We start from the raw sequence: 13700 nt of genomic DNA, 5'->3' as shown, positions 1-13700 counted from the left end.
ACAACGGAGCACAAACGGCAAGGGGTGAAATTTTTCAGCTAAGCTCCTTGGATATACGGCATTTTGTCCTCCAGTAATATTTACATACTTGAGTTTTTCTAAGGACCAGTAATGTGTTGCTCCATTCTTCAGATCCTGGACTTCCACAGCTACCACTGTACGTGGGAAAGGCCTATTGTCCCGGGTCTTCTCCAGCTCGGTGGGCAAAAGCTCTGGTGGCAGTGGTGAGTAGAGGGTGTCTGTCAGCAGGACAAACTGAAACTGCACCTGAACGGAAACAGAAAAATTACTTTAGTTCTGAGGAGTCAGATATCAGCATCAGAAAGGAGACAAAGACCTAACCTAAGGCATTGTAGGAAGCTGGCTTAACTTTCGTCTCTATGGACAGCTTCAGGGGCTTTTTTTTAATCCTGCCTCTGTCTAAGCGGCATAAAACATATTTTCCAGTGGAGTACACATATCTTGCCTTTATCGTCACACCTAGCAGAGGTCTGGAAAACTCTAGACATAGCACATCCTGCAGCACCCACTTCTCTTGGAAAGATGAATGACCGCATGAAGTTAAAAGCAAAATGGAAAAGACAGGGCCCTGGGGCACGTACATGTGTTTATGATACTAACAGGAACAGCATAAGGGAAATGAGGAGGAGGAGAATCTATCAACCAGATTTGCCTGGGATGTTCATTCAGCCAGAAGACTAAATCAGAGACTAACAATTTTCTGAAGCCTTTTAAAGCCCAAACCAATAAGCAAGAAACATGTAACTCTAAAAACAAGTAACTCTGAGCATTCGAAGCAGGATTATACAGTCAAAACTGATGAGTCAGAAAATTCAAAAAGATACTCTGCATGTCCCTACCTTTTTCTTTAACTCTACGCTGATTGCATTGGCCTCTTTCAGATATACTGCATTTCCCCAGAGTTGGTCCCTCAGTGAAGTGAACTGGTGAAATTTCCACTTCCTGAAAGCCCACTGGGCAAGTTCATACTCATGTCGCGTCCAGGGCACTAGGACAAGCAAAGAAACAGAGAAATAAACACTGTGGCTTCTTCTCCAAACCATCACATGCAGTATCTAATACTCGTGCTGACTGTGTCATCAAGTTCTCAACACCTTTGCTGGAAGAGAATAACAGAAAACAATAACCTGCATTTTTATTATTCAGTGAGGAAAAACTGGATTCAGATTTCCTCATCACTAGCACTGGAGATACAATCATCAAGTAAGGAGATGTGGAACAGAGGAAACATAATAAATTCTACTCCTAGTATTTTAAATTAGTTAAAAATTATTAAAGCCAAATACTGAAATAGTGGAAGGAAAGCAAGTATTATGAGAATAATAAATTATCTACTGTCCAGAAGGGCGTTATACAGACCGTATGAATTCTAAGAATTCCTACCAAGGAGAAAAAAGAAACTTCAAGATCAAAACAAGGAAACAAAGGCAACAGTATTATTTTGGTTTAAGATGTCTGAACTCTGTTAGCGCCAAGAAGAAATCGATTCCTTCAAATTCAAGACAAAATAATCAAAGCTTGTAGTTAAACTAATCTAGTTTGTGCATCAATTGAATTTGGGGATGTATATCCACTGTTTATGTAGAACTTACTCTACAAATAGGTATTTTATAACTTTAATCTGTGAATATTACAGATCAAGAAGTTCTGAAGTGTTCTGCAGCTTTCCAAAGCAAATTTCCTATTGCAAGAGATATTATAGGAACTGTCCCTTTAGCCTTGGCTATATCCAAATTTTTTTTAGCTTCAGACCCACCTTCTTCCTCTTCTTCTTCTTCCTCTGTCGTTTCAGCTGCCAAGGATCGTGTCTCTACCTGCTTCTGTAAGGCCTGCAGCTTACTCTCATAGTCCTGTGGGGAGAGAGGAGATACCGTGTAGGAGGACAGACAAAAGCAAGGAGAACAGTTAAGAGAGACTAACACCTCAGATGGAGTGACAGACAGAGAACAAATACATAAAGACATTTCCATTAATGCTCAGAGGTCACATACCAACATCTATGTTTTAGTATAATCTGTCCTTGAAAAGAGAGAAAACAGAGGCCAATACAATTAAGATAGTAGTTTTGTTTTTTAAAATCGTCAGATATACATGCTCATAGTATCTGTAAGAGGGAAAGGTTTGGGGTTGGTTTTGGGGGGGTTTTTTGTGGCTTTTTTTTTTTCTAAGGACTGGAAAAGGGAAATTTTTTGGGAACCTGCTTGCTGCTTTCAAGGAGGTAGGAAAGAGGCAGAAACAGAGAGAAAGTACAGAAAAATTCAAAAGGGTAGGATTATTCACCTTCATTTTCTCAAACAGAAGGATTAACAGCACCACTGATTTGCCTTTTGATACAAAAAAATTTATTTCAGAAAAAAAATAAAGACATTTTGTTTTCCATTAGATTTTCCTCTTGGGATGCAAGCATAACTCTCACATGTGTATTTAATATATCAGAAGATGAAAAAATACCACCACCCTGGCAAGTGGGCAGAGAAGCCTGGGCAGAGGCTTCCCCGCAAGGAGCACTTTAACAATACCTTCTGGCGTAAGAGAATTTTCTTCCTGTTCAGCATAATCACGCCTCGAAATAAATGCTACTAAGACATAAAGACCCTTTGATTATTTGTTGGTAAAACAAATACAAATTCAAGGTGTTTAGAAGAGACACAGTCCCTGTGCTCCTGGTCTCAGAGCCTACCTCACTACCGTATTTTATTTTTTGAAGATAATCCTTTGGCATATATTACACAAATTAAGCTGGCTTCTCAAAAATTTTGTACAAGAGTTGCAACAACAATTCACTAAAAGTGTTACAGAGCTCTTAAGGACTTGAGTACTTGAAGGCACTCATCTTGTATTCCAACCTTCTCTCTTCCACAGTTCCAAATCCCAAAACTCTTCTCCAATGCACTGCCTGCAGTAATACATTCTTAAGACTAGCAGCTATAGAAGGAAAGCTTTACACTTTCCTACCGTCCTGTTTAAGCATCCCGCCTAAACAGCTACACTACTTGGTTTTCATACAGCATGTGCCATGCCACTGCCATGGTGTGACTGCATCAATTAACACAAGGTCAGCCAAAAAGACCTTTAGATGGTATTTGGAAGGGAGATAAACCTGAAGTACATTCCTTTAAGTTTGTAAGTAATGTTTCCTGTAGGTAGCATTTAAAAACTGCAGCTGTGCTCTTCGAAAGTGCAGAATTTTCAATACCATTAATTCAATGCCCATGACCTTTAGGCAGAGAAACCTGGACTATTAAAGATATATGGCTTTTGTATGAGGGCTGCCTTTTAATTTTCTAGTTTCCTCTTGAAATTTTATTTGGCTAAAATGCTCCTTCTTCTTCATTTGTGTCTGCTCCATTCACTCTAAGATGGCTACATACTTCCAGTGTACGGAAACCTTAACCCAGCAGCAAAAGAACTACAGACAAAACAAACATACCCTTCTTTTGATATTCGTTCTGAAATTCTTAATGATTCACCAAAAGCTATTCTAGACTCAATGAGGAGTTTCAGGCTTATCTACAGTTCTGAAATATCCCGCATCCTCTTAAAAACTCATTCATATAAAGGCATTCTCTCTGATCTTTCCCCCCCATCCATGTAGATAATGCTATTACATTTGAAACCACTATAAAACATGTCAGATGCGAAGTGGCAGAACCAAGCTTCTCTTACTTGCAAGGAAGGGCAAAATAATTTGTTTTCCCTGTAGTCTGAAGCAGATAATCTGAGGGTGTCATTCTGAGTGGCTAGATTGTAGAAATGAAGAAATGAAAAGCTCTTCAAATAGCGTTTAAGTGGAATCTTTGATCAGATTCTTTTGGGGAAACTGAAAAGCTGCAGAGGGAATCGTCAAAAAGATCAGGAGCGTTCCACTGTGAAAAGTCTACTTCCAGCATGAAAAACCCAGGCACATTAAATCCATTCAAAGGCAAAGACCTGCTTCTTGTCTTCTCTATTTTCAGACTTGTGAGCCAAATATGCATATCTTCTGTACCTTTAAATACCTAAATAAATAAATGCTTAAAATAAGCAGACACTTTTTATTGACTCCACACTAACAAACATTAGTTTTAAAACTAAGTAAAAAATTGAAGTTTGTTTTTCCATAATGAAAACAAGAAATAGGTACCATTGCCCTAAGCAGAAAAACAGGGCTAAGATTGCCTCCTGGCACTTGATACCACAGTAGTATTTAAAAATAATAGGCACTGAGCAACAGCTGAAGGATGCATTTCAGGTTGGTTCACACAGAAGGTGCACAGAGCGCACTCTAAAAGGGCTTGGTTTGCTCTGCTGAGAGATTGGTCAGCTCTCCAGGTAAGCATTTCCAGATCCGATTAGTGATAATACACACATAATTGTTAGTACCAATGTAAAGGTGCCTCAACTGCTAGGAAAGAAAAAAACCTGCATGTAGCAGCTGCCCTGAAGGTCCATGCCCCAGACTCCCTGGAACCCAATGCATACTGTTGTACAGCTTCTAACTGGTCGATATCATTAGCTCTGTGAATGTGGAGAAAGGGAATGCAAAGTTTATTTTGCTCAGGGGCCTGGAAATACCTAAAGCCACAACCATCAGTTTTTCTAAAAACAGAAAAAAAAATTTTTTAAAAAAGTCATACACAGAGTAGGCCAAGCTTTTTAAGACCAGACTGGACCAGCTTTTTAAGCAGAACACTGTACCATAACAACTTAAGAGTCTTTGGATCTATGTGATGTCTGCACAGGTACTGTAGTGTGTCATTCCCTTCTGCATTTGAAGTATACAAAAAAGTCAGCTCCTTTTGTCTTCAGCGACCAACTAGCGAACAGCCAGCTCTGTATTTTCTTCCAGAATTTAGATAAACAGCACAGAAGATCGTACAATGGGACAGCACTGAAGAGGAGTCTGGCTGGTATCCCCTTGCGCTATAAAAAGCTGTTTTTCTTTTTTGTAAATAAGCTATGTGACAGTAGACACAGATCTGCATAGGCTGCTTTTCACATAACAGCAGAAAAACCAAGGTGGACAGACTTACAAGAATCAGACTGAGGATCAATTTCAGAAACCTTTTTAACCCTGCTAGAGCAATACCGACCCCAAGACAAAAAATAAAATCAGGACAACCCTGTAATCAAGTTTCATTTCCATTTCACTGAGACAAGTCTGACACTTACAAGAGTATTTCATAGTTTATTGAAAGAGCACTTGTTACAATACAAACCAGTTCTGCTTTTCACAAGGCAGATGCTTGCCCTTAAGACAATCCAAAACTCATTTTTTCTTAAACAACGGACAGATCTGAAAATCCCATTTAATTCAGAGGCAGTTCACTGCTTTCTTTACAGTACAAATGGGTACACAGCATAGATTTCTCATGTGGCAGCTCCTGAAGTGGTTCAAGGGGAAGTATCTGAGTCAAATTCCAACATATAAAGGATGAAGAAAAAAATCCAACATAAAAAGGATAAAGGACAATCAGTGAGGGAGATATTGAAACTATGCTGAATGTACTGATAAAAATAGCATCCTCTAATTTGACAGACCCCTAAATCCAGATTGCTTGAGAAAGGATGTTGAAGTCAATCAGAGGAGCGTTAGTGGCATGCATTTCCCCCCACTCCCCAAACCCACATGTCCCTAGTGAGTCCTAAAGGATATTTAAGGAATCCTCACTAAGGCACAGGTGGATACAAGCCAGCTGTCAAAGGACACAGCACATCAGCACTTAGCAATGGCAATTAAGCTGACTGAAACAGCACTCCTGTCGTGGATACTGCATTTCCATTACCCTGAAACCCTTTACACACAGTCTTCTATGGAAGCAGCTGTATTACTGTTCATTAGCTCTATTAATACAGAATTTAGAGTGAGGTGTGCGTATTTCTGAATAGTGCAAGGAGATCCACAAGTTCTCACGTTGCTTCCCTTATCAGATGAGGCACTGCACTGTAATTAATATTCAGTTCTTGAAGTCAGCAATTATTTTCATAGGACTTTTTCTTTTTTTCCCAAGTTTCGTTTCTGTAATATCTTCCTAAAAGCCAGGAAAAAAAAAAAAAAGCTGCTTCCTCTGAGCAGACTGGGCTCCACTTTGCCGTTGACTATCCTTTTTCTTTTTTTGTCAAACCGTGCAACAACAACATAATAAGCAGGGTTGTTTTTCTAGTGCTGCACTAAAACAGTGGGGTAAGACAGCCTGATGGAAACCTATTGCTCATCATCATCACCACGCAGGCATTTACGGGTACTTCGCAGATTTTTAAGCTGAAATAAGTTGGCAAAAACTTTTTAGTGTCTAGCGTTAAAATATCAAGTAGTAGGGATTTTTAATTTCATGTCAGTACTTGTAGTTGCATGGACTTCAAAATTACTCCGTGTTTAATCACGTGGTGATTTCACGTAGGCAGCCACAATCCTCAGCAAAACTGGGACACAGCTAAAATTGGTTTGGTCTCCTCTCACAACCCATCCCATGCAGACTAACTCCGTTTGGCTCACGTACTCCTACAGAATTGAGAGGATTTTCCCGACCATGCATTTTTAAGAGAGTCCAAGCTTTTTTTTAAGGATATGAAGGAACTCATTACTCTTGACATGCACAAAACCAAAGTGCAATGCAGTACTAAAACAGGATTCTAAAATAAAGGCAACAGCAAAATATTATTTGCAGCCCAAAACTCATTTTACAATTCTGTCTCAAGTTCAAGAAAAGTATTGCTCATCTACAAGGCTTCTTTTCTTTAAGAATCAACACATTTTTAGACATGATGCTTCATTTCCTTTGTTCAAGTAGGCCAAAGCACGAGGCAGATGCAAGTTACAAAGCCATATTTGCACACAAAATTAAACCTGTTGTAAAAAAAATATGTCCCAGGTGATGGGACCAGCTAATTTTTTCAGGACAGTCAGAGGACTGACTTTGTATCTCCTGCATCAGAGGGCCAGTATCTCTCAGTAACACATGTGCAGAGACTTAAGAGTTAACTCTTGATTAATCAATACATAAATGGTGCATGGCTGCCACTTATGTGTTGCAACCAGCACCTACACCATGCACAGCTGGGTCTGGGGGTGTGGGGGAAGCAGGACAGGAAACAAAAATAAGATGGGAAGTAAGCTTGAGGCGCTTCCTAGTCATCTACAGCTATGCTGAAACACGCAGAAGTAACAATTACCAGTAGGGCTTATATTTTATCAAAAAATAAGCAACCTCAAGTAAATTAAGGATATTTGTGCAAAACAGCACAAATCATTTAACTGTACAGATACACTGCAAAGTGGACCTATCTTACCAATTGTGGTATAGTAGCCAATTTTGTTTTTAAAATAGCATTCAAGTTAAATTTAAAAGCAAAGTAATTCACCAAAGCTTTAAATTGGCTTGTACTTAAGTCCACAGGTTTTTAGAAGTAAGCACAATTTTGTTTTGCACTTCAAGAAACTCAGAAAGAAGAAAGTGTATAATTAAAGTTAAGCCTCCCAATTGAGAAAAAATCCCAAGCTCCTAAAGCCTATTTCTTAATCAATAGGTTTCCTGTAATTTGTTTGAAACAGTCTGAAGTAGGGATTGCAGGCGTTTGTTTTATGGCAAAACACCTGCAAGTATAGACCTCACCAGATCAAAACAGATATTAAAAATTTTAAACTTGAATTTGGAGTGTGGGGAGAGGGAACCTTATTTTTCTCTTCGAAGTACCTTCTCCTTTATAAAACAAGCCTTGAAACAGGGGTTTAATCCAAGACCAGAGGCACTAACATGAGGTATCACATTAAGATGAAACAGTTCAATTCTCCTATCTTTGAGAACTCAGCCAATCCAAAGTAGTGATCTATAAATCTTCATAAGAATAACTATTTCAAGAACATCTCCCAGACTTATGCCCAAGACTGGTGAAAACATAAAATAAAAATAATTAACTTTTTGAAGCTTCTTCCTGCACCAGTGTCAAAAAATCCTAGTTCCTTTCCACAATCTCTGTGTAATAATTAAAAACTATTATATTTAGAGATACAATGGGAATTAGAAAAAGCTTATTTCCAAAGTATTGCTTCAGCAATATATATATATTCAGACATAAAATTCCATTCAGGCAGGTTTAACTGTCACAGCAATTTCATACCAATAATTATCAACTTAAGCAGATGGAGAAAAGACGTCTACTCAGGGAGTAGGACTGTTGTGACCCAACAGCTCTTCTTAATTTCTCTATAAAACAGCCACGTATCTTGTCAGCTGACAACTTTTGGTTTATAGATTATTATTATTATTATTAAGAATTTGAGTTAGGAGTGGAAAATATTGTTCTGAAGAGCCAAATCAATTTAAAAACAGAAGGTCAGTTTCCTACTGTAAGAAAAAGGTCACAAAAAACATTCAATGCTATAAACTAAATTCCTCTTTTGATTGTCTACATAAAACATGGGAGGAAGGTAGCATTTTGTAAGCTCCAGACAGTATTTTCAGCATTAGAAAAATACTCCAAGACACACACACACAAAAAATAAAAGAAAAAAAAAAAAAAAGGTAAATGAGCTAGCAGGGAGTTCTCCCCTCCACATCCCTCCCTCCAAGTCTTCTAGTCTATGAAAAAAGTTCTTACAATTTTTCAGAATGTTCTTCCAATCAATGTTGTTAAAACTGCAACAAAAGTCACATGCAAACTGAATGGGCTGAAGGGCCAGTACCTTGTGTTTGTGTGTCGGATTACTCAAGTTCTACCTGGCCAAACAAAACCCAAGACATAAGCAAAGCCAATCCTGGCTGTTCCTTAATGATAAGCCAGAATTGCCCCTGCTTCCCTCCTCCCCCAGACTACTCTCGGCCAACTAATCATACTGTAGTTTCTCTGCCAGCTTTGAGGTTAGGTGCTGAGAATTGGCGCCTCATCCGTGGGGGCGTCACAAACTGGTTATAGTGGTTAAGCCGGTCAGTCTGTTTTGGGTGGAAGTTAGCTGTATTGCCTTCTGCACCGCCTCCATTGTTGTGATTGCAGTAAGGTTGTCGGTGCTGGTGGATGTGGCGCTTTTGCTGGAAAGTCTGCAGGTCTGGATTCTGCTGCCCGCTGTACGAGTGCAATGATTCAGATGAGCCTGATGCCTGACGCCGCAAGCTTTTTTGAGAGCCGTTATTGAGAGAATTGCTTCTCCAGCGCAACTGAGGCGATGGCTGCTGCTGACTGCTAGGCTGCGACTGTGTGTTTAACTGCTGCCTGTTAATTTGGATGTTATCTTGATTCCTCTGGGGCCCATAAAGATTCCACAGCTGCTGAGGGTCTTTAGAAGCAGCCCTACTTTCTTTTTCTTTGTTTTCATCTTTGTTCTTATCATCTTCTTTTGGAATTCTAACTTCTATAACTTCATCCTCTGTGATAATAATATGGGTGCCTGGACTCCATGAGTTCCTATGTTTGGGGTTACTTTTGAAAGGAAAGCGGGGCTTGCGATTTTCAGGCGGAATAAATCGGTGAGGCATATTTTGTCGACGAAGCTGTTTCGCTATTTCCTGCTGCTGCAGATTTTTAAATCGAATCTGTTCTTGCCTCATCCAACGTAATCGCCCACGTCTAAAAGCTGGATCACCTGCCATTAACTGAGAAACACGCTCCTCTTTAGCAAGATCATCATTCTCGCTTCTTTTCAAGTCATCCGTGGGCTTCTTATCCACATCCACCACACTGGCAGAATTTGGAGACTTAGCATTAGCTACGGTTGACTGAGCCTTCTCTGCAGACCCTATCAGAGGTAAAACCTTCTCCATTTTTAGCATCTTATTTCTAAGAACTTTTATCTCTTCGTCCTTCATGTTGTTCTGCTTCTTCACTTCTTGCAAAATATCTTCCAATTTGTCTATATGCACCTTAAGGTCATCCACGTCAGTTACTCCTTTACCGTTGGCCATAACATCTTCAATTTTTTCATCTCCAACTCCTACTGTATCCCAGACATCACGGGCGACAGCTCGCCATGATTCACGCTCATTTGGATCTTTTTTCCCATACATGGCACAAAGCTCTTTCATTTTAACAATGGCCAGAGCCTCAATCTCCTGCCTAGTGTGCCTGAAGTCATTGAGTGCTACCTCATAGCATATCTCTTTCACAGCCTGAATCTTTAAGTCTGAGATGGTAACCCATTTGGAGTCTTTGCTAAGGCGTCGACGTTGGGGTATCTGGTACATTTTAATAGGCTCTCGTTTCTTCCCACTGCTGGGGAGGCCACACTTTTTTACAATGGTTTGGAGCTTGCTGGGGGGCAGCTTCTCTCTCAGGGAAGTGATCAGTCTCCAACTCTCCTCACACGATCTCTTGTCCGAATCATCCCCACTATCAGAGTCTGCATCCTTTGGAAAAACAAAAATCAAGAAGTGGCCCCAAAATAACCAAAATTAAAATTGTAAGAAAATGGAAAAGCTAAACAAGAAGTAGCAGGCAAAGAAAACTAAATCAAAAATCAAAATAGAACAAGTGATAAGGAAGACCCTGAAGACTGCGTGTTAGGACATTAAAATGTATCCTCAAGAGTCATGGACTGTCAAAATTGGAGCTCTTCACTAAATTAAGATTAACATATTTAGAAGTCTTGTCATCTCAAAATAGCAGATAATCTAAACTCTACCCTCCCAATCCCTTCCAAAAATCTTTAAACAGATCATCTAAAACCAAGTTCCTGATTAAAAAAATTAAAAACCAAGTGCAAACTGCACTTCGCACATGCTACAAAGACATGCAAAACCCCGCCACACACATTTGCCTTGGTGACTGCTGTTGCTTCTTTCAGTAAATCCTCCCCAGGTTGGTGAACACAACTGCCATCATAGAAGATGTCATGAGCAGCCAGAGTAAGTCGGGTTAACACTGGTTAGTAACGTTGCACGTGGTTGCAGGGATGCTCAAGTTTAGAATCCACTTCACTACAATAGCAGCCAGAGAAGTGTTAGACGATAAGAAAAAAATGAAACAGAAGCAGCCGAAAGGTTCAATGTTAAAAGGACTGTAAGTGCCACTATGACAGGTGAAGACAGTGGTTCATTCTCCAAGACTTGCTACAAGCTAAAAGGATATCCAGAATCAGAGTTTCAGAGGTGGGTTGTGGTTTGGTTTTTTTTTTTCCCATTTGTCACCTTGCTGCTTAGTTTAAAGAAAAAAAACAACATTAACAGTCTTGTCTGTCCGAAGAGTGAGTTTCAGAAGAATGTAGCAGTAATGACTTTTTAAAAAAATTGTTTTAATACGAATTCTCTATTTGATACCCTTGATTTGTCCTCTTCTCAAACCCTAGAGCCTGGAGCTTCCGCATACTTGCTAAGAAATATTTTTGTTTTCCTTCTTCATTACAAGTTTTCCACCTTTTGCTAAATGATTTTTAATAAGCAGTGCTTCAGGTTTCCATATGCTAGGAAGGTCTGTTCAGGTATACTGCCACCAGAAGTTAAGGATATCCATTATTGCTTACTGCAACCAGGAATTAAAGTCAGACTACTTTTCTTTAAAGTATTATTAATTTAAGACATCTCTTTAACAAACAAAGAGTCCTATGTACTATTGTGATGCAAACATCTTCAGTAACACACAGCAGTCGGTCTCTAAGGAACCTCTATCTAACGTCCCTATTTTTCACATCGAAGATTATAATACATGAGAAATCAAGAACAATAGCAGCCAGTTATTCTAAAACCAAAGGAAACCCAGGTCACTGACTCAAAACCACAGGTTCCTAGACTTAAGACTTCGGGTAGAAGACCACGAAGAATGGGGAATACAATAAAATTTATTTTGGGAATGATGAAAGGGAGTAAAAGAAATACTGTTCTGCCCTATGGTCAACAAGCTCTATAGCCTAAGGTTCACATTATTTGAGCTTTTTGTGACCTTATGTATTTTTAAGTATTTAAGAATAGCACTAGGGAATCAACTTCTGGTTTAGGCCAAAATATAAGCAAAACACTGGTTTAGAAACAGAACATAAACACTTTTTGAGTGTACAGCCGATAAAATTTGTGGCCTGAGGAAACAGCATCTAGCAAACTGCATATTGCAGTGGAAACAGAAGATGCCCTGGAGGAAGGCACTGTACAATCTACACAGTCAAGGTTACGTCCAGAAAGGCAAAACACAAACTACTCAAACATTAAGTCACAGGTTCCACAGGATTATTCTTAGAGGTTACAAAATTGCCATATTACTACTTATGGGTAAAGCATGTCTTGTGTATAAAAAGCTGATTAAGAGACACTATGTGGTCATCGCCCTGTGTGCACTCAGAGGTGAACCAGACCAATTAATACGGGTATACACCCACATGCTAACATCAAGTGGTCACTGCAAAGGTATTATGACCAAGAAAACCAGGAAAAGAATTTTAGCTTTATTAAACACATTCCCACACTAAATTTGTAAAACGGAGAATTATTATTTCTATTCCCTAGTAATACTAGCAAGGCAAATATATATTAGTTGTAAATTCTGGGGGACAAGAGTTATTATTTATCTTTTTTGTATAGCACATCTAACAAATGAATACCCAAATTGGCTGGAATCTCAGCACAAAGACAAAACAATCTAGTAAACAGGATTAGCCAGCTTCTTATATCCAAGATTATACTCCAATTTAGAACAAAAATATTTATATTTCAATATCAATCTTACATGGCAGTAAGTTAGAGAACCTGATATTGCAGCAATGTAAATACTTTTAAGGTACACAGCTGAAATGCATTCCCAGACTTCCCAATCATTATTCAACTACTGTTGCGTGAATGCATTAATCCTGTCCATTCCAGACTCCGCATACAGTGACACAGAAATGACGAGATGCGTCAAGAAGTTTTGCTGTCATCTGAAATATTCCTATTACGCATTGCGATAAGCAAGATACTGCTTAAGAGACCAATGATCTCATTTGATATGATCCCTTATAACTAGGAAAGGTTTTCCTGGAATTATACTGCTAATGCACATGGGATAGTCTTCCACTCTTGTCCACTAATTGAAATCAGCAAAAGCAAAACAAGCTTAAAGATATCAACAAGGTCATTACAGAATTAAACAACCCACTATCTAAAGAACCTTCCCTTAATCTTAAGTAATAGGGAAAACAAACTCCCTTCACAACACTTTTATAAATGCAACCTTATTTGAAGCAGCTCCCCAGACAGCCAATTCTCACATCTTTAATTCATACAATAGCTTTGCTTATGCTTGTCAGCTGAAATTTAAGGGAGGGAATTCCATTACTTGCATCTCCTTTGACACAGAGCCAAAACTTACTCGATACTCAAACTATTGTTCTTTTCATATTGAAATGATTTTTGCCGTACTCCTTTCAGCTACACAAATTTTAACTATAAAATTGCAGAGATGAAACATTACATTAGTCACATCTTAACTTCCTTTCTGAACTAAGTCTTGCTTTGGTTCAAAGTCTGCAACCACTCCTCTCCATCCAAGAAATTATCCCCTTGCGATGAAATAACTGGAGATGCAGAAGTATTAAAGTGTATAATATAAATTTTAAAAATTATGTAGCTTCTGCCTATGGAAGACAGAGTACTCTGCTCCATTCTGCTTTTGGAAGAAGAGGAAGAGTTTTACAGTTTAAAACCCAGCATGCTCAGTGGTCTCAGACTACTACTACAAACGAATCGTGATTTTGAAATTTTTATTAGAACTCAGACACAACTACGTTTGTATTCTGGCTAAAAGAC

The 13700-nt window shown here is 38.9% G+C and overlaps 1 protein-coding gene across 9 annotated transcripts in view; it reads right to left on the bottom strand.

The window, feature by feature from the left end:
- KIF1B (kinesin family member 1B) overlaps window positions 1-13700 on the bottom strand; it is a 97303-nt gene that overhangs the window by 34433 nt on the left and 49170 nt on the right. For 8 of the 9 annotated variants that reach the window (XM_064470270.1, XM_064470275.1, XM_064470272.1 and 5 more), the window contains 3 exons: window positions 1778-1871; window positions 861-1009; window positions 89-267 (listed from right to left, as the gene is read on the bottom strand). In XM_064470270.1, coding sequence (XP_064326340.1) covers window positions 89-267; window positions 861-1009; window positions 1778-1871 — 422 coding nt within the window. Of the gene's footprint in view, window positions 1-88; window positions 268-860; window positions 1010-1777; window positions 1872-5168; window positions 10338-13700 lie in introns of those variants that run through there. The other variant, XM_064470278.1, reaches the window with a different exon arrangement.

The sequence above is a fragment of the Phalacrocorax carbo genome, chromosome 20 (genome assembly GCF_963921805.1).
Source record: "Phalacrocorax carbo chromosome 20, bPhaCar2.1, whole genome shotgun sequence".
NCBI classification, from domain to species: Eukaryota; Metazoa; Chordata; class Aves; order Suliformes; family Phalacrocoracidae; genus Phalacrocorax; species Phalacrocorax carbo.
Note: the sequence above shows the minus strand (reverse complement) of the source record. Positions and strands in the feature narration are given on the sequence as shown.